Source organism: Pseudorasbora parva, chromosome 12, assembly GCF_024679245.1.
Source record: "Pseudorasbora parva isolate DD20220531a chromosome 12, ASM2467924v1, whole genome shotgun sequence".
Taxonomy (NCBI): domain Eukaryota; kingdom Metazoa; phylum Chordata; class Actinopteri; order Cypriniformes; family Gobionidae; genus Pseudorasbora; species Pseudorasbora parva.
Genome location: NC_090183.1, coordinates 21,334,955 through 21,357,054, shown reverse-complemented (window position 1 = coordinate 21,357,054; position 22,100 = coordinate 21,334,955). Strand labels below are relative to the sequence as shown.

The 22,100-nt window shown below is 36.0% G+C and overlaps 1 protein-coding gene across 7 annotated transcripts in view; it reads right to left on the bottom strand.

The window, feature by feature from the left end:
- The window catches only part of rptor (regulatory associated protein of MTOR, complex 1), a 292,822-nt gene that overhangs the window by 180,427 nt on the left and 90,295 nt on the right, over positions 1-22,100 (bottom strand). For all 7 annotated transcript variants that reach the window (XM_067459440.1, XM_067459442.1, XM_067459443.1 and 4 more), the window contains one exon: positions 439-597. In XM_067459440.1, the coding sequence (XP_067315541.1) occupies positions 439-597 (159 nt within the window). The remainder of the gene's footprint in view (positions 1-438; positions 598-22,100) is intronic.

Genomic DNA, 22,100 nt, shown 5'->3' with positions numbered 1-22,100 from the left:
CTAATGTTTCAAAATTGTTTTCTAATTTTGAATGTATATGAATGTGTGTATATGAATGTGTGTATATGAATGTGTATATATATATATATATATATATATATATATATATATATATATATATATATATATATATATATATATATATATATATATATATATATATATATATATGTGTATATATATATATATATATATATATATATATATAAACTAATGATCTGTTAAGCATTATAAAATTGTTAAATATATATAAATTGAAAGTTAAATGGCATTTGAATATATGTAAACTAATATATATATAGCCTATATATATATATATATATAAACTAATGATCTGTTAAGCATTAAGTAATGTTCGTTAATGATTTATTTATATTTATTGTTATAAAGTGCAAAAAGTTTTTTATTCATCAACTTTTCCTGATACTGTTGTCTTACCTTGTTGAAGACCCAAATCTCTCCATTGACGGTGGGTCTGGGCACCCCATGGCCATTATAGTGAAAGAGAACACGCTCCTCTTTAGCATTTCTCCGTAATGAAGTGCACAACTTCTTCACCTCATCAACTGTAGGGTCCAAACTCTGCTTATAGCGGGCCTGGAAAAGAGAGGATATTAGATGACATGTCATGTCACGTCATGTTGTAAGCGCTGCTTCAAAATGCCAAAAGAAGAAACAGGAGCAAGAGACAAAAAATAGAGAGTATGTGTATATATATACATACATACATACATACATATATAGCCTGGCATGGTCATACTGAATTATAGTCAGAATATGAGTCTGAAACTGTTCCATTGGGCTGTGATTATGGGGCGTGTTTCAACCAAACCAGGAAAGACCTCAATTGGACAGACCTACAACCAATCAGAGCAACGAAGCGACGCATAACGTTAGTTGTCAAATGTCAACAGAGCTCAACTGCACTGTGTTGCCAAGTCCGCGCTTTTTTCCGCAGGGTGGTTTTTATGTCCACGGGTTGTTTTCTATGTCCGCGGGTTAAAGCGACTATTATGTGTCCCCCATATATATATACATTAGGGCTGGGCAAGTTAACGCGTTATTATCGAGTTAACACATTAATTAATTAACGCCGAAAATTATTTCATCGTGCATTAACGTAGTTATTTATTATTATATTGAAAGGCCGTTGCTCACTGCCTCTGAATACACATACAGACAAACCATTGGTCACGGGAGAATACAGGGCTGTCTGTAGCCTAAGCCAAGGCTTGACAGCTTTGTCTGGGACAAATAAAATATAAAAATAACCAGAAACACGAGAATGATTCCGATTTTTTTGTTGTTTTTATTATACTCAATGTAAACAGCGATTGAGTATCTTGGCCTCTGGTATGTTAACAAGTTGCGCTGAGGCTCGCACTGCCTGTCTGTTTGTGGGAGACATTCATAGAGAAATCAAAACAATTGAGAAGCAATATAAACTCACAGAAGAAACATACTGAGTTTTATGTAGTTGTTGATATTTATGATTTATGATATTGTAACAAGTCGACTTTGCAATCGTGAATTGTGTAGCATGAATGGTGTAGCCTAGTTCAATAAACAAGTAGCTTAATTAATATTAAGTTACCTAAATTTTAGATCCAAACAACCTTTTTTGTTCCATTTCACCCATGACTTCACAGATGAAAAGAGTTTCAAAAGAAAGCAACACTCAGCGCAGTGTTTTGTTACTAAATGATTCAGCGTTTTGAATGAATCATTTGAATAAACGACTCAATGACTCACTTATGAAGACGATCACTTGCTGCCCCCTATTGGCGGTTATGTTTAAAAGTATGATCGCATGTTTTATTTAGAACATCAATCTTATAACATTATTTATTGCAGCTGTATTTTTTGCAGTTTAAATTATTTAATTTGATTGGTAACAGCCTATAGTGTTTTTACTATTATATCTGAATTTATTAATCAAATGTAAGAATTTAACATGAAAGATGATGCATAGATTTAATAAGATTTTAAAAAATGGCCTTTATAAAATTAAATAACGCCCTGGGGTGAATTTCACAAGTATGCAGCTATAAGTAGGCCTATGTAAAAGCTGACAGAACACTGATGAGAATATTACTACAGAATCAATATATGTATACCACCAATTTAATTTAATTTGATTAAATTAATGTTTAAGTTGATATTTACAAGAAATATTGTAACTGTTACTAACTTTTAACTGCTGTAAAAAGCACCTTATTTGTTTAAAGTGTTTGCAAACCATGTTATTGCACTGTTGTTCATTTAGCAGCACTTTTGTGTTTATTATTGAATTTTGCGCATACTGTGATTGATCGCGATTAATCACAGAAAATCATGCGAATAATCGTGATTAAACATTTTAATCGTTGCCCAGCACTAATATATCACTATTTTATATCATTCCTTATTATGCTTTCTTTTCTAATTTTGCCCCAAATCAATTCTTTAATATGACATTTACACTTTACTGGCCTAGTTTTATAATTATGTAATAAAACAATGGAAATCTGATAGGAGGCAAGAAAAATATCTGTAATAATGCAGCGTGAAACACGCCTTTCACTGTCCTCTCTAACAGGTGTAAGTATGTGTATGTGTATGGTATTACATAACTCTTGACTGAGTGAGAGGATGGTGTTTGGGAGAGTGTGAAGAAACTGTGGTTAGAGCTGTTTGTAATAGCCTAATGTCCCTGACATACACTACAGGTCAGTGGAATTGTATGTGTGTAGATTTTGCTTACATTGCGAGGACCAAATGGAAGGACAAGAACAGCAATTTGTGAAAATCACATATATTGTTGGAACCAGCAAGAAAAACAGTCCTACAATAATGTCCTAAAAAAAATATAAAAAGATCTGTGTATGGGCTAGGTAAGAATAGGTTAGGGCAGGGGTTGGGAACCTGTCTTTTGACCAAAGAGCTTATTTTATTTTTGGTTAATGATTTGTCCAAAAGAACAACAGCAAAAAAAATAATATAAAATTATTATTCATTTTTTTTTTTTTAATTTCAACAGTAGTAATTATTAGGTCCATAACTAAAAACAAACAAATATGCAGCAAACAATAAATAAATTATATGGAATGAACTGTGCAGGGCTTTCACTGTGAGGTTGAGTTATAAATCCTCTTTGTGTGTGTGAACACGCATAGTGCTTACATCTACTGTGTTTATGTGAATACTCGGCTTGTGATTTTGATATATTTATATTTCTCTGTTTATTTTGCATTTAGGCGTGCAACCGAAGACAAAGGCTATTATGCTTATCTGTATTGCGTTTTGTCAGTAATTCAGTTGTCTTTCAGGACATACTGTGCTTTTATTATTTATTTTTGACAACTGAAATCTGCGAGGATTATCATAAATATGACATTTATCACAACAGTCTCGGTGGCAAAAGCGAAAGTACCAGCAGATTAAATGTTTCGAAATATCTCTTTGCACAGGACGTAACTGCAATTCCTCAACTGGCCACTAGGAATAGAAGGGAGCAGAATCTCATTGAGCCCTATGTTAAAATGGCCAACTTTACAACAGAAAAAAAAAACATGTTTATAGCCTGGTACAAATTGTGGTTGGTCTATACAGCACATTATGCCCTTCATGACAACTGTGAGGGGGTGAATTTTCTATATAACTTATTTGTTTTACATTATATATAGCCTTAAATTTCTGCATAATTAAGAGAGTGGCCACTTTGATAGGAGGATAGCCATTTATCCGCTGTCTGTTAGTCATCCAGTCACCTCAGCTCCACTCATGTCCTCCGAGATGGCAACGGCCAGTTTGTCTCAACTTTACGCTTCACAATTGCTCTTCAGAATCCTATGGGTGACGTCACAGATCATACAGATCTTTGAATCTCATTCAGCAAAATTGACTTTTTTTCATGTCATTTCATTCATTTCCGCAGAATATGATTAAAATATCACGTCGAATTTCCCAACACATCTAGTACTTATGCAAACGATGATCACATTTGAAAAAAAAATTAATAAAAAAATAAGCTAATAAACTTTAAGAAATGATTAATGAATTGCTCAGCTGGGTCTTCAGGCTATGCAGTCTGTTTAGTTAACCTCACCTCTGAATCAGAGATGTTCTTTCTTTTGTCAATTCACATTTAATCACATCTGTTCCCTGGAAAGATTAGTACACCTCTCCTGTCTTCAGGTTTGAGTCGTTAATTCTGTCATCAGTGTCTGATCTGGTCCGTTGCAACCCTATAAGCAAAGCATGCAGTCCCGAAAACAGAATTGATTAGTTCACCTCTCGAGTCTTCGGGGTTCCAGTCAGTCGTTCTCACAGCCCAATACGCAAAGGATCCTGTACAGGACCGATGGCCTGTAGCGAATGCACGGTCAACACAAAATGAACAAATTACTCTGAGACAACTTGTTGTTCCCGAGTCATATTTAAAGGTCCCATTCTTCGCGATTCCATTTTCCAAACTTTAGTTAGTGTGTAATGTTGCTGTTAGAGCATAAATAATGCCTGTAAAGTTATAAAGCTCAAAGTTCAAGGCCAAGCGAGACATTTTATTTAACAGAAGTTCCCTTTCAAAGCCTACAGCGAACGGCCGGTTTGGACTACAGCAGGAAGTGCAGGGATGTAATGACGTCACTAGAACCATTTGTTGATTAACCCTCCGCTCACAAGAACATGCAAAATAGGGGGCGTGGTCTTGTAGCTCTCCCACGTGGAGAAGAGCGCGCATTAAGCGCTTAAATCTCCCCGTTATGGTAAGAGGCGGGACCTTTCCGGGCAAAGTGCGCTAAGCTGCTGTCCAATCACAACACGGGAAGCGCTGGCCCAATCAGAATCGTTACGTGTTACTGAAGGAGGGACTTCATAGAACAAGGAAATCATCAGGCCATTTTTAGGACAGAGGAAACAGCGCTGTACAGATAAGTAAATTGTGTGAAAAATACAGTTTTTTTTACACGCGAAACGAACTCATGTTCTCAAAGTAGGGTTTATATATTTACTTATAATCTAGTTTATTTTATTTGTTTTTTACTAAAGAGAATAAAAATACTTCCTCTTTACTTAAGATTTATCAGTTTTTATATAACAAAATATTTTAAATAAAACCATTACAATTTATTTGGGTAGTTATTTGTATGTGGTTGTTGTGTACAAGAAATGCTATAAAAGTGAGTTGATATACACTATTTGAGCTGCGCTGTCGATGTGGTAGGTGTGTTCATCAAACGTAAATATTTAAAATTTTATAAGTTGCCATTATCCCTTTTTCACTGGCGCGAGGGGATTTGCCCAGGCATATGCAGTATCTTCCTCGGCACTTCAACGTGTGAACGTGTTTAAAAATACAGATAGGTAGGTAATAATTCTTTGCACAAATGCCCTTAGTTATATTTTTATATTGCACAAATTCAATTTCGGGATCATATGCAATCGAAACAGTAGCAATTTCAAGACAATAGTTCAATAGTTGTGCAGGCAAATAAGGGAAAGTAAGATGCAGGACTCTGGAATCAGTGATCATGTTAGTATACTTTTGCATTACTAATTCAGATGCAAAGTTTAAATTTTATAGATGTATGCTTAGTAGACTGTCTGTTTTTAGAGATTTTATCCACTTTTTTAATGCTGTATAGTCGATTATTGACAGATTTGTGGTTGAAAAAACTTCTAACCCATAAATAAGTTGCATTTAACACTGATTTTTAACCTTATTCTAACATGCATTTTCCTGGTCTTTAGATACCCAAGCGCTTTTGTTACATGGGGTCTTCAAGCTTCACACCCAGGTAAGAAACACTTAAAATAGATACACGGCTATAACTCATCACACGGCTAAAGAATACAGTGCAGTATGCAGTAAGTCAACAGTATCTTTTTCGTTCTATCTTTTTTTGTCTCCACCAATAGAGTCGTGATGAAACCGAGGTACATATTGAGCTTGGCAGTTTTAGCCCACTGAAAATGTACATGTGCCATCAACCCGACACAATTTGTATGATCATAGAAGGACAGCCCGTGGTCAGAGGTGTGCCAAACCTGTCGAAAGCATGCTGCCTTCTGTTTGGACTTACCTATGCCCTTGACCTTAAGTATCCCTAAAAACTGATATATACATTTGAGATATATCAGAGGCTCTTTGTGGGACTGATACTTAATCTGGACTTTGGACTGTGTTCTTTTTTCTCATTACCTCATGAGGTATATACTCAATAGCGTAGTGTATGTGTAATTTAATGGCTTACATTTACCTTTATCTAAACATTGCAGATTGGGCAGTTTGGATATTTTACTTTACTCTTCAGAACAGGTTAAAAATACACATATACAGTGTTTGTTTTATATTATTGTCTACATGTGCAGCCACATTTATTGGCTGTTTTGTAGTCACTGTTAAAAGTGACACTGGTTGACATTAAATAAATATTATTGTCTTCAGTCTATCTTCCCATCTTTATTTTCAATTGAATGTGTAATTGTTATTTTATAAAAAGTCGGATTATGTAAAGTTAATCACTGTAGTGCTTAGAATACTTTTAGATGTATTTTCTGAGATTATATAGGGCTCAATTAAAATGTTTATTCACATGTGATTAGGTTAATTTTACTAAGAAAATACATTCCATAAAACCTAATTAAAACGAGTACAGGTTACTTGTAACAACCCACAAACAAGTTACCTGTACCAAGAAAAGTAGGTTTATCTAACTGATTAATACTAGTTTTATTGGTTAACTCAACTTGATTTTGTTGCGTTTGCATTAAGTAATGTCACAGTGTTTATTATACTTAAAAAATGCTGCAAGTTGACTCAACTTAAAACATCCAATGCAGCCACTTGCCTCACTTTTTATGAGTTATATATAGGTAGTACTTTTTACAGTGTGTAAACATAATCAAAGCTTCTAAAACACGCGAAGAACGGAACCTTTAAGATTAGTTCAAAAAGAATGATTGTTCATGAATGACGCATCACTAACGCATAACTTTGTCGTCAACAGAACTCAACTGCACGCACACTGGAAGAAGTATCAAAGATCAAAGACAATCAATACGGATCAAATGCTCTGAGGTAAAAAGTAAAAGATGGATACCCAACACGTACATAACAGAAGACACTCAGCATTACTAGGCTGAGCTGAGTAAAGGGACCTGATTGGACCTTACCCTCCTGCAACATCCCTTAAATACTCAGACCAAAACAGAAACTTCTTTCAAATGTGAACATGAGTTCACAATGCGAATTTACATTAGTCAAGTCCTGTAGACCTGTAATTTACACCTTATTGAGGACAGGAGGTAATATGCAAGAAAGACCAATTGACAGAGGACACCCACAACAAGCAGCAAAATCTCTCTAAACTCTTAAAACATTTGTTACCTTTTAGTTTATTTTTGTGGGATGAGATCTTTGTACCAGTCGCACTGAAACATTTCAAATTATTCCAAACATGTATTATACTGTATAGTATTTGTTCTCAATAACCCATACGGATTTTGGGTGAATTTCAACATGTGGAGAGGAGAGATGAGGGTGAGGGTGATTCAATGTAAATGAAGGTGATTACCTTTGTGTGGAAGAGCCTCAGGTGAGTATGTCACTTTCACAAGAGAGAGTTCAAATTTGAATTTCCTGAAACATTTTCTCGGGAGAAGTTGTTTCTTAGTCCAGACGTTCTGGCATCTTACAGGCATCCAAAATATTTTCGATTATTCTGACATTTTTTTCAACATTGTAGAAGTGCAGCAGTACAAGTGTGGGAAGCGAGCAGTAACTGCCTAGTATCCATCTTAGTATCCATCTATTGAAACTCCGCTGGCTGTGTTTCATGAAAACATGGCTGAATGAAACCATTCTCGACAGCATGTTACATCTGCCAGATTGCCAGCTGTTCAGAGTGAATCACAATGCAGAATCAATGGGGGGAACCACATGGTGAGATTCCTACCCTGATTTTATCCCTCTTATTTAAATGCTTTGTTTTAAGTGGTGTCTGCTGTGAGTCTTCAAATGTAAACACCCACTGCTGTGAGAAAAAACACCTTTGCATATGAAACAGCTAAAGGTTTCATGTCCAACTCAAAAACTTTACTATTACAGCTCAAGGCTAATTAATAATGAAAGTGATAATTATAGGATTATATTTAGATCTATTAGGGCTGGGCGATATGGCCCCCCAAAAAAATCCCCGAATTTTTTCACTAAAAATTTCGATTTACGATTTAAAACGATTTTTTCCCCCTCCTACTTAAAATCAATCTGCAGATGACAAAGAAATTGTTCAAAACAAGTTTTAACTTTATTTTGTTTAGGTAAAATTAAATATTTGCGGCTTGGTAGAAGTGCCTACCTGAGGTGCAAAACTTTCAGCATGTGAATAACCCCCGACTATTCCACAGTATAAATGGGCACCATTTATTTATCTTTTGCAATATACAGTATACATATCAAAGGTTTATGAATTGATATGCAGATAAAATTAACTTTTATTAACAACAGTAATGTGCAAAAAAAGTATAGGGAAAATTTAAATGTTATGCTCTTATTAAATATAGATTAGCATTGTTTTTCAATAGTCTCACACTGAACTGATCGCCAGCTTCAGTGATTATTAAAGGAGCTCTTTACTGTAATTTAGTCACAATTTGAAGAAAAGTTTAGTTTTTCCTGAGACTGTGACTTCGTACTTTTCTCCATACATTAGGGAGTGGACATCGCTAATAAATCAATAAGTGCTCTTCTGCTGGTTATAGTGGTGGGCATTTCATATCTTTTTTTAAATAAAAATGCTACAAAATGGATTACACATTTTAAAAAAATAAACTAAAAAAAAACATTCCACTATTTCTTTCACAAGACCCCCTTTAAACTTTTAGTTTTACAAACCATCACATTAAAAATAACATCACAATCGGATATTTAGAGCTTTAAAGTGCTGGAAATAAGTGTGAAGCTCTTGAAAATCATTGGAAAGTGCTTGAATTTTGATCTCAAAAGGTTGTACGAATCCTGGGATAAATAAAGACAACAACAACATTAAATCCATGTGGTTTTACAGTAAATCATGGTGAATGTTGGTGATTTGTGACTGAAACCCCTGACCTTCGCTCAGCTCTGTTTGATCTGATATCTGTGGTTTATAACAGAATTGTGCGCCGACCGCTTCCACTAGATCACAGTAGCAATGGTGTGTTGATTTAAACGGTCTCTCACTGGATCACCAGCGCTGTGTATCGTGTCTGTCACGAGATTGGCCCGTGTGTGAGCTCGTGCTGCGTTCGTGTCAGCGCAGCTTTAAATGAGTATAGCGCCTAGCGCGGTTCCGTTCAGACTTCAAACACACTTTGCAGCGGGTATTGTTAACTGTTCTGTGAAAAACTGAACCAATTACGAATGACACTGTATGTTGACGCTATCCTTGTTGTTTGTGTGTACCTCTGTGGCAAACGCGCGCGGGGAGTGCTGAGCCATTACGGGAGCCCAGAGGGGAGCGTCGGCGGATTTTAAAGAGAAAACCGATTTTCATTCACAAAAATCGTCGTAAACTAAAAACTCGAATTAATCCATAAAATCGATTTATCGCCCAGCCCTAAGATCTATGTCATTATTTATATTTAGTGGCATGAAAGGTTGCAGTGATGACCATCATAGCCGATTGCAGATATGTTGCGCGCATAAATACAACACTCATCATTACAACGATTTCTACACACTAAAGAATGCTTTCATCATAACTAACAGTGCAAACAAAATGTATATACGATATTTGTTGATTATAATGATAGTTCTGGAGAGTTCAGAACTGATAAACTTGTGCAGCTCCAGGCAGCAATTGTAAAAGAAGTGTTCTTTGATGGCTTTATAAAATTTAAACAGTTTAAATGACATATTGTTTTCATCCTACACTCTTAAAAATAAAGGTACCAGGAAGAACCAAAAATGGGGTTTCACAGTGATGCCATAGAATAACCATTTGTGGTTCCCCAAAGAACCATTTTTTTCCAATGCAGATCAAATAATAATTGAAAAAGTCACCCGTTCAATCACAAAAACACAAACCGTTCTCATGAACAATTCGATAGTAACGTTACACAAGCATGACAGTCCAGTTAACGACATATTACGATTATGACCGATTAAGGATTATATGGATCATGAAAAGAGAAAATAAACATATATCAGGAGTATAGTATCGGACACATTTTGTGAGCTGACGCTTGAAACAAACAGTGAGGAGATTTAGATGGTCCACACGGTGTGGAAATGAACAGGTCTTTATCATCACTGTAGTAAGCGACAATACGATCACAAATGGACAAACAATCAAACATGACACACAAGCATATTCAAGCAAAAGCCAGCATTATTAGCTCTCGGCTAATGTCTGTTATGTGCATTGTGTGTTTTGAATAATGACATACACAGAGCGCTTTTCTCATCATCAATAGTAGACATGCCCCTTGCCGGCTGATTTTGTAAAACAGTTTTGAAACATTTATCCCACCTTTAAAGGGATAGTTCACCCAAAAATGGAAATTCTGTCCTCATTTACTCACCCTCAAGTTGTTTTAAACCTGTATCTGTTTCTTTGTTCTGCTGAACAGAAAATATGATATTTTGAAGAATGTTTGTAAACAAGCAGATAGAGCAACCATCGACTACCATAGTAGGGGGAAAAAATACTACAACAGACAATGGTTGCTCTGTCTGCTTTGTTACAAACATTCTTCAAAATATAATTTGTGCTCAGCAGAACAAAGAAACTTGAGGGGTTAGTAAATGATAACAGAATTTTTCATTTTTGGGTGAACTATCCCTTTAATGTCAAGTCCATAGTGTAAAAAGTCTGTTTGCAAAGCCTGCGTTGAAATTGTGACTGATTTACCAAAGAATCCACAGCAAAATATACTGAATACAAATAAACAAAAAACCCTGGGGCCTTATCCTGGCATCGCAATATTGATGCTAAATATTGCAATATTGCAGCTCTATTAATAGTAATCAACTATTACCATTAATAGAGTGAACAAAAAAATTGAATAAAAAAAAACATCACCGTTAAAATATTTTGTCAAATTCGATTATGAATTACACTGTAAATATGAGTGTAGTACTAGTCAGAGCAACAACCACAAAAAAAAAGATGTAGCCACTCCATTTCAATTGTGTAAATGTTCAAAGATCACTGTGGGTTAAAATGCACCAATCAAATCACTCTCATTAAAGCACTTAAGCGGGATTGTGAGCATGATGCCACTCCACAAGGCGTGTAATTGGCCAAACAGTTAGTTCAAGTGTGTGAGAGTGAGTCAGAAGCAGGTTTGAACCAGATGAGGGTCTCGATTGAGAGACACGTCACCTCTTGTCCTCCTGTCCAAATCTGTGAGGAGTCACACTTCCTCACACATGCACAGGCAAGAGCTGTATCTTTGGAAGCTAAATAATGTGTCTGTGACTAAGTGGCATTATTATGCAACTGGATGGAGTCAAAGCAATCAGTGTGTGTGCGGTGATGAGAGGCAGATAAATGAAAGTGATTCACAAAACGAGAGAGAGAGAGAGAGAGAGAGAGAGAGAGAGAGAGAGAGAGAGAGAGAGAGAGAGAGAGAGAGAGAGAGAGAGAGAGAGAGAGAGAGAGAGAGAGAGAGAATGAGAGAGAGAATGAGAGAGAGAGAGAGAGAATGAGAGAGAATGAGAGAGAGAGAGAGAGAGAGAGAATGAGAGAGAGAGAGAGAGAATGAGAGAGAGAATGAGAGAGAGAGAGAGAGAGAATGAGAGAGAGAGAGAGAGAGAGAGAGAGAGAGAGAGAGAGAGAGAGAGAGAGAGAGAGAGAGAGAGAGAGAGAGAGAGAGAGAGAGAGAGAGAGAGAGAGAGAGAGAGAGAGAGAGAGAGAGAGCTTATCAGATGATTGTGTAACACCACAGCAGGACGGATGCTCAACTGAAGAGGATGTGATATGAACATGAGCTTTCTACAACAGGAAGAGATTTTAAATATGAAAACTCAGAGATGTGAACTGCAAATTCACTGTGCATAGGCGCACATCCTATAAAGAACAATTCTAGTAAAGGTAATAACATTTTTTTTATTTTTTTTAAGTGTCACTTCTCTTGGTAATTTTGAAAGCTTACTGGTTATTAAAAAACGCCATACATTTTTATTTACTTTCAACATATTTTCAAAACATTTTAGGGGTCAAGAGAAGCACTTCCAATGAAATCTGCAGGGCTGAATTAGGCTTATACCCGCTGAACATTGAGATCCAGTAGAGATGTGTTCAATTCTGACCTCAATCAGTCTGATTTGCCAAAGCCCTTGTCACTGAGACCTCACCATAGTTCATGCTCTAAACACATACGTTCTTCAACTAGTTTATGAAATTCAATTCCTGACTGACTACAGCTACAAAGCTAAAACCATTATTAAAGAAATTGATTAAAATAAAATAAAAAACGTGATGAATCAATAAAATTATGAATAAAAAATATATTTGTGCGCTAAAATAAACTCCAATTTTAGTTAACCATAAACAAACTACTAAATTGGTAAAACTCATAGATTTTGTTACCATTCACATGCATTATACAACTGTCAGACTGCAAAATATTCGTTTGTGTTCTACTGAAGAAATAGTCACCTATATCTTGGATGCCCCAAGGGTAAGCAGATAAACATACATTTTTCATTTTTTGGGTGATCTATCCTTTTAAGAAACCATGATCTACAAATAGAGGTGAAGACGTAAACAAACATGGACAGAGAGAGCAGAGAATCAGAATGAATCATGTCCTAATCATAATGCAAGAGAAACATTTCTTCCCATATTTGAAGCACTGTTTCTATAATTTTATCAGAACTTAGTGATACTGACAAAATGCCCTTTATAACTGAAGAGAATGATTGAACAGCTGCACTAACTGCTATTTATTTTTATTTTTTTTCTAGATGGATTTTATTTATGCATTCATTTGTTATGCTATACAATATCTATGTTTTTCTTATTATTATTATTATTATTATTATTATTATTATTATTATTATTATTATTATTATTATTATTATTATTACTTATAAAACTAGTTTGAAACTGAAAAGTGAAATTGAAAAAAATGTAAACTAATTAATACAAAATTTATACAACAGAGATTTACTATAGAATGTGTGTTCATGTGTATGTCTTTTTACAATGGCTCAAAATTTTACGTTAGGAACTGTGTTTAAATCATTTTGGACAATATATTTATATTCAATACTATTAATCCTAAGATTAATAATGTGATGTACAGCAGTATTATATTGAGCACACACAAGAAGATGTGCCCATCAACACAAACCTTCAAAAACACTTGCTGTAAGATGCCACTTGACAATTAGAAGAACAGCTCTGCTTCAGCAGAAAAAAGAACAAGAAAAAAAAAAAAAACAGTTACAATTGCATCTCCTCTTTGTGCTGCCACCACCACTCTTGCATAGAGATGGCAACCCACTACATGTTTCTATTGATATCGGCAGGTTGAAGTCTATAAACAGCTAAGAACCAATGATTATCTGTATGGTCACATCAATATCTCCGTAAATCTATGAATATATTCTGCAGTTTTTGTGTTATTTGGATCTGTGTGTGGGTGTTTGTGTGTGGGTGTTTGTGTGTGGGTGTTTGTGTGTGGGTGTTTGTGTGTGTGTTTGTGTGTGTGTTTGTGTGTTTGTGTGTTTGTGTGTTTGTGTGTTTGTGTGTTTGTGTGTGTGTTTGTGTGTTTGTGTGTTTTTGTGTGTTTGTGTGTTTTTGTGTTTGTGTGTTTTTGTGTTTGTGTGTTTTTGTGTGTGTGTGTGTGTGTGTGTGTGTGTGTGTGTGTGTGTGTGTGTGTGTGTGTGTGTGTGTGTGTGTGTGTGTGTGTGTGTGTGTGTGTGTGTCATCTGAATATACTGTTAAGTATATTTTTGTATGTAACTGTATTCAAATAATTTTTAAATCGGTTGTATTTGTATTATTAAAATAAGAAGAGTGTATGTAAGAAATGCATTTCAAATAATAAGAAATCATGTTAATTTAAAATACTTATATAACTGACAACAGTAGTCTAATAAACAGGAGTCTAATAAAAGTTAAGCAGAAAATATGGTAGCTTATAAAGGCTGCACTATGTTAACTGCACTTGTCTCAGACTAATGTTATTGTTAACCCCACCACCCCCGTCTAGGATTGGAGAAGATCTGCATATTTAATGAGCTTAGGCTCCCCTCTCAGTTCACTTAACCTCTTAAGATATAGGACAATTTTTGAGAATTTGGCCTACCCAAATTGAAAAGCTTCCCATATATACACACAGTGGTCCAAGTTTAAAATCTTGGTGTAATTTTAGAGGAAACCCTTTGATGTTACAGCAGACACTGCTTAAAGTGATAAACATGTAAGTATATGTTGTCTAAGCTCAAATACCCCCCCCCCCCCCAAACACACACATACATCTCCTGAGCAGCCTGAGTCATCTTCAAAGGCATGTCGTTGAGAGCACACAATGCAGCTAATATTTACTGTGTGTATATAACTGTATATTATGTGATCCCCATATGGTTTAATTAGGAAACTCTCAAATTCATCTCTTTTGACAAATGATCTTCCCTATATTCCCTCAGCACTGCAATGTGTGTGAAAAATATATGTAAAATAATGAGTTGATAAGAAAGGTGTGCATCACTAGAGGCGTGCGTGTTTGGGTAATAATGCTGTTAAAACTGCTTGTTTGGTGACACACAGTGTAATGTGTGATTTGTGTTTGGGTTATGTGTGCTTGTAGCCATTTAGAGAGCAAGTTAATAGACAAGTATTGTGTTCTGGACTAAAACACTGGCACATCGCAATCCCAAAAGACCTGGGCAGGTTATGAGTCTTTAGAAACATTGTGACAGTGAACAAACTTGAAAAAAGTGGCGTATTCAACTGTGCCCCCTTAAAGCTATGAATAATGACTCGAAAAAAGAGTTTATTAAAATGTTAAGTGGCTGAAAGACTATTTGAAATCAGAACTATAACGGAAATTCTTCAAAATTCTACAAGGAAAAGTGTAAATAAAAAGGATGATGTATGGAGCCATCATGGAACCAACATTTTATGCTGTTTAGATGTGCAGTACATTACAAAAGAACATACAAAATTTATTCACACAAAGTTCGGATTGGTTGGACTAGTTTTATTGCATTGCACAGCATTTTGGCTTTAAGTGTAGACAGAAAAATAGCTTGATGCTGGAATCTTATCATGTTTTCTCCATTCTGGCCCTGAATGAGTTTGGTTCCTTGCCACCATTGCCTTTGGCTTTTGGCTTGCTCATTTGGGGACACCTAAATTTCAACTATATTACCGATCTGCCTGCATTGGTACTATATGATAATTGAAATTGGCTGGATAACATTGCAGTTTTCACCAGAACGGCCGTACAGCAAAATTGTGTTGCATTATCTTCCTGTTAACACTGCGAAGCTGCTTTAAAACAATTGGACTTGTAAAAAGAGCTATATAAATAAAGGTGATTTGATTTGATGTTGCACCTGCTTAGGACACTGGCTTGCTCAGTTGGGGACACTAAATATTGAACTATATTACTGATCTGCCAGCATTGACACTATATGATAATTGAAATAAGCTGGATGATATCACTGTTGTTCTATTGCATTATTTTCCTGTTTAAAACTACACTGTAATGATACAATCTGCATTGTAGAAAGCACTATAGAAATAAAGGTGACTTGACAACAAGTGCGACAGTGAACCCATTATTTATTGGAACGACGAAAAAACTGCTTGTGTATTGATATTAAAACGGTCCTGCTGTCCTGTTCAAGCAAAGCTTAATGCAAAGTTCATTCAGAGTGCTCTGCAGGATTGCTCACTCTGCTTTCAAATGTTATCATCCTTAGTGACCAATGCTCTAACACTGAAAGAAAACAAAGTCTGGGTCGGTTCAAAGAATGAACAACATGCAAAAGAAATGAAGGATACAGCTTAAAGGAACCAAGCCCAGTGCATGTTGACTTTTTGACACAATAATATAAAAGGGTTAGTTAACCAAAAACAAACATAACAAAAAAAACAGGTTATTCCAAACCCGTAAGACTTTCATTTATCTTCGTAACACAAATTAAGATATTTCAGATAAAATCTGAGAGCTTTCTGTCCCTCCATTGACAGCTATGCAACTGAAAAGTTTACAATTGAAAAAGTTCATAAAAAGATTGTAAAACTAATCCATATGAATAGAGCAGTTTAGTCCAAAATTTTCTGAAGAGACATGACCATATATATGATGTGAAGTCAAGTCACCTTTATTTATATTGCGCTTTTTACAATGCCAATTCCTTTAAAGCAGCTTTACAGTGTTAACAGGAAAATAATGTAACAGTAATGTTTTCTTGCTAATTTCAAGTGTCATAGAGCAAAAATGCGGGCAGATCAGTAATTAAGGGGGGGGGGGGACACTCAGTTTCAGTCAATCTCTTGCGTTCATTTCTGCGTTCAAATCGGTTCAAATGCAGCGCTGCCGGAATGCTATGCGGACACGTTGAAGTCGCTTGACGCCACCCATAGGAATAAAGTGGAGCGCGGCGCGACAGAAGTGTTGCACGGACGAGTTGATCTGCACCATGAGAGCAGTGTTTATAGGCGTGGATTTGCTCTCTCGCCTTAGAGCAAATCCACGAGAGGATTTGCTCTCTCGCACCCTTCCGGGAGAAGAGCCCGTACAGCCCATACAAGGACATTCCGCTCTGTCGACGTCAAGCAAACCCATACTCGAAAAAAACCTCTCCAAAACTTGTGAGAAACCGGAAGGAGTATTTTTGACACAGAAATACTCCATCAAATGTCCAACATTAGTTTTTGAAACTTTGTCTATGTTTAGGATGGGAATCCAAGTCTTTAACAGTGTAAAAAGCTCAGTATGCATGAAACAGCATTTCACCCCCACTTTAAGTTGATATAGTTATTTTAGTTTAGTAATTCAATTTGTTTGGATATTTAGTTGAAAATGTAGTGTTCCCAACTGAGAAGACCAAGCCAAAAGTGACAGTGGCAAGGAACCAAAACTCCATCAGGTGGCATAATGAAAAAAAAAGAAAGAAAAAAAAACAAGGCCCAGTTGAGGTGCCTCTGGCCAATTAACAAACCGTGTAGGATTATTTTTCTGGCAACCTTAAGCCTAGTTCAGACTGCACGATTTCACGATCGCACGTGCGTCAGACTGGAGTTCTCGCGTGAGACTTGGAATTGTTATTAAAAATTATAAACTGCACAAACTTTGCTTCAAATTGTATGTGCGGTGATTTGCAGAGAAAAAGAAAAAAGATTATGGCGGAAATAATTGTTGGAGAGACAGGGGGAGCAAGGATTGTGTTCTGCAAAGGGAGTTTGAGATAAATAAATAATTTTGTAATGTGCTACTGCTGCGGCTGGATGTGCAAATGTTTAGGCTTTGTTTCAGTTTGATAAAATTGTAAATATATCTATTAAAATATGGATAATCTGCTCTATAACTCCTCCCTGAATCTCCGCTGACCTGTATCTCACTCTTTCATTGGCTATCGGTCATTGCCGATGTCATTTTCAGTCAGAACTCATTGCACACAGCAGGAGTTTCAATCACCGACAGTTCCGACTCGTCGGTGATTCTCTCTGATCACATCTTTGATCCTTCACACTGCATGATTGTCACTCGCGTGGACATGCACCAATTTGCCTACGATTTCAGGCATTTTGTCGCCGATTTCACAAAACCTGTCGGCGAGTCAAAATCTGGGCAAAAATCGGGCAGTGTGAACTAGGCTTTACAGGTCAGAAGTCATTTTAGATCTAAATATTGGAAAGATCAGAGGCATCACACAGGACGGGTTTATTGAGAATGTCGTGTCGAATAAACAATTATTAAATAGGAATATTGGAAAGATCAGTCATCACGCAGGAGACAGGTTTATTGAGGATGCCGTGTATAGGGATATTCGAAAGACATGAGTCATCATTCCAGTTTAGTGAGGATGCCGTGTCGGTGAAGTAATTTCAAGGTGGAGTCTAATGACACAGTCTCTGCAGACACTTCAGGGATGCATTGGTCATGTCTGGACACAGGCCCACCTGATGAACACCATGATGAACAGACTCCAGTCAGACTCTGGACACTAAGTATTTGTGTCAAGTTATCATAAGCTATTCATTTTAAAAATGCATACAATACTTACCTTACTTAATGTTATAAATTTATTTTTTTAAGTGTTACCATTTCATATAAATCCAAACAGCCATGCTTTTTATAGAACACATTTTACGATTATCTAATTAAAATAATCCAACATATTGCATGCATGTCTGATTTGTTTATATTTCTGTCGGCTGCATGATAATACAGTTTGCTTTCTAACATCACTAGTTGTTACATTGTTTTAACTGCTCGAGGTACTGCTAGAATCAAATAATTAATCAATATCCTTCCTCCTTATTATGATGAATTATAATTATTCTTTTCCAATTATGTTGTTACTAATTCAATAGGACCAATGAATGTTGTTTCTTCCTTAATGTTTTCTAAAGTTTGTATTTGGTCTCTGAGTGGTGACTAAGGGTCTGCCATAGGGATGTGTGATGTATCACACACCCTTAACCTGACAGGAGTGCAGTACCAGTGCTTGCTCACTTAGATGGCTTCCAGAGATGAAATATGGATAGGTCTTTCATGATTTTATTCCTTTCATATTTCCTTTTACTGAAACACTAAAGAATTGTATGAATATTGCCTGTAATATTGTCTGTACATCTCTGTGTATCTGTGTATGTGCACAATATTACGTGTTACAGATCAGTAACTTTGAGGTGGATTAAGGGCATCCTAAGAGATGGGTGGACTTCTTGTTCTGGACAAGCTGGCGCTTACTCCAGACCCAGATGGTCACTACATGGCTAATTCTGAGGTAAAAGCATCGACAAATGATGTATTGACACATGACTCTGATTAACTGACAATGTGTGGAAATTTAGCATGACTGTCTATTTTCTCTTAGCCAATCAGAATCATTCAACTTGCAGTAATGACTTGACTAGACCTTGAAAAGTAAATTTTTCTTTAGTTAATTGCACTTTTGACTCTTGGTCTTCATTTTTCATTGCTGGTCTTGCTTCCTAAACTGTTATCCCCTAAAATTGTTGTTTTTGAAGCGCTGATCATTGTAGTCAATCACAGACATATTTGATGAGTGTGTGAGCACAATGGGCAATCAGAGGTGTTCTCAACAATCATGTTGGGCAACGTGACCATCGAGAGTGGGATTTCTCTAAGAGAGAGACGCTCGTATTCTCTTTTTCTTCTCCCTCGCAGCTACGACACATGCTGTGCCTGTGGGCTTCTGCAAATCAATGTGTACAAATCGATGTGTAGTTAGTAAAAAAAAAAACTGTAAACTCCTTTGCTCTGATAAAGGGATGGTTCTCCCAGGTTTTAGAGTCTTTGCATAACTTCATCCATCTGTACTGACCTGGTTCTTCTAACCACTTACCACTCTTGTCATGTATGTTTTGTTTATGTATGTTTGATGTCTGTTTAACCTTGTCCGTGATTTAGTTATTAAAGTTTGTGCATGAATGGGTGAATGTCAGGCAATATGTAAATCGCTTTGGATGGTCATAGGTCTATTGAAAGCGCTATATAAATGCAGTCCATTTACCATATATACACTCTAAAAAATGCTGGGTTAAAAACAACCCAAGTTGGGTTGAAAATGCACCGACCCAACAATTGAGTTGTTTTAACCCAATGGTTGAGTTGTTTTAACCCAGTGGTTGAGTTGTTTTAACCCAGTGGTTGGGTTAAATGTTGCTTAAGACAACCCAATTGCTGGGTAAGAACAACTCAACCATTGGGTTAAAACAACCCAATTGTTGGGTCGGTGCATTTTCAACCCAACTTGGGTTGTTTTTAACCCAGCATTTTTTAGAGTGTATGTTTGGTTTTGACTCCCTGCTGCAAACAATTTGACACTTAATTGATCGATCTTGTTATGCGCTCTAAGAGCTTATGTAAATACAAAGGAAGAATATTTGTTTTCTGTGTCCATGAAAAATATCATGTTCTTAAAATTAATTAATGAATATAACGTTAACAGGATTAACTGATTAATTGACTGTAATGTTAATGTAGCCACATCAAGTTAATATATTTACCTGATTAAAGATTCATAATTAATCATAATGAGTTTTGAATAATTACTAATTTGCTACTTATTGGTGATTTTATTACACGGAATGTAAACTGCCAGCCACCATAGACACACGTCTCAAAAAAGCTTTGAATAATCTTACTACTTAGACTAAATGTGATATGGTGATTTAAATTATGTTTGCTCTTGCACTATAAGGAGTGCCGCATTAAATTATGTTCGCACTTCCACTTTGAGGAGTGTCATTCCAGCAATGGGTGGGCTTCAGATTATCAGTGCAATCAATCAGTGCTAATCACAAGAAAGTGTGTCAAAATGACTATTCCCAAACTATAAATGGTTAGTTCCGCACGCCAAATCACATTTTAATGTCCGATTCTACAGTATGCGTCATTGTTAATCTGTTCATCATATAAAGCCAATGTCTCTCTTCAGCAGACTTGGATTTGGATTAGACCCCTCTTTATTGACCATTATTTATCATTACAATGCTTATGCCATTTTTTTTAATCTTTTAAGTTTGAGAGGAATGGACTTTAAATGTATGTACAGAAAACTCTTTTTTGTTTGAAAAATATCTTCATTTGTGTTAAATAACATTTTTAAAAAAGTTTAAATAATTGTATAAATTAAATAAAAATTGTATAGGTTTGAAATGATATGAGGGTGAGTACATGATGACATTATTGAGTGAATTATACCTTATAAATACAGTAAGCTGAGCTTTGGATAAAACTAACTATATCGCAAATAATATAGTTTACATCAATGATATATAACGTTTCATTTTTATACCGAGATATCTCGATATACAATGTATCGTTATATCCCTAATGAAAGGGAAAACATTTGGATTTCCCCATCATCCTGTAATTACCACAAGGACCCGTCATTAACAATCTGTCCCCACGAACTGCGTGAAAAGTTTTGGTCAGCTAAGTCTTTTCTAGTTGACTAACGATTGGTCAACTATTAGGGGGCAGCCTAAGAAAGTAGTGAAAGGTTTCACAACCTTTACAACACAGTGCTAAAGGAAATTATATGAATTAAAGTATGACTTAATTCTCTGAAGGGAACTGCCTTGAGAATGTTTTGATGGCATTTAACAGAACATAACAGAGATTATGGGAATACCATTTGACATGTATGACACTTCATCCTGTCCCTACTCTTTGGAACTTCAGTGCCCAAATCCTCTCCATATACATTTATCAGATCTGGTCCTTGTCAGTGATATAACATTGTAATTCATCTCCGGCATTTACTTAATAACTAAATGTGTTACCGGTATATGTTTCACCTTATTGACTTTAAACGTGTAACTTTTGCTGGTCCCTTCTCTTAGATCCTTTAAGGATGCTTGTTTTGGCAGAGATTCAAGCACTGCCGCTCCAGAGAGGAGAGAGGGGAGGAAATGAGGAGTGACAGCCTGTTGAGTTGGCAGCATAACACGTTACAGGGCCAAAACAACAACTAAACACCTGCTGTTTCTCTACAGCCCAAAGTGAAACAAGAAGAAACAAGTATGACCACAGCTAATTAACTATAACTCTATAGATTTTATACACATTGCAGCTTTTTGTAAGTGTATTCAAACACAAAGAAACAGTCGTAAAACGATTCCTCAACATTTTAAAGCCACAATGTACAACCCGTTTCCTGAAAAGTTGTGACTTTTTTAAATTGTAACCAATTGTATCCACTAAATGAGCTTATTTCAAATTTGAGGCCTGCTACAGGTCACATAAAAGTTGGGATAGGGGAATGTGTAGCATCATCTCTTCTTTTTTAAAACAGTTTGGAGAGTCTGGGCCAGATTATTATTTTCTGGAGTGTTGGTGTTTGAATTTAGTCCCATTCTTGCCTGACATAGGTTTCCAGCTACTTAAGAGTTTTTGGGTCATCTTTGACGTTTCTT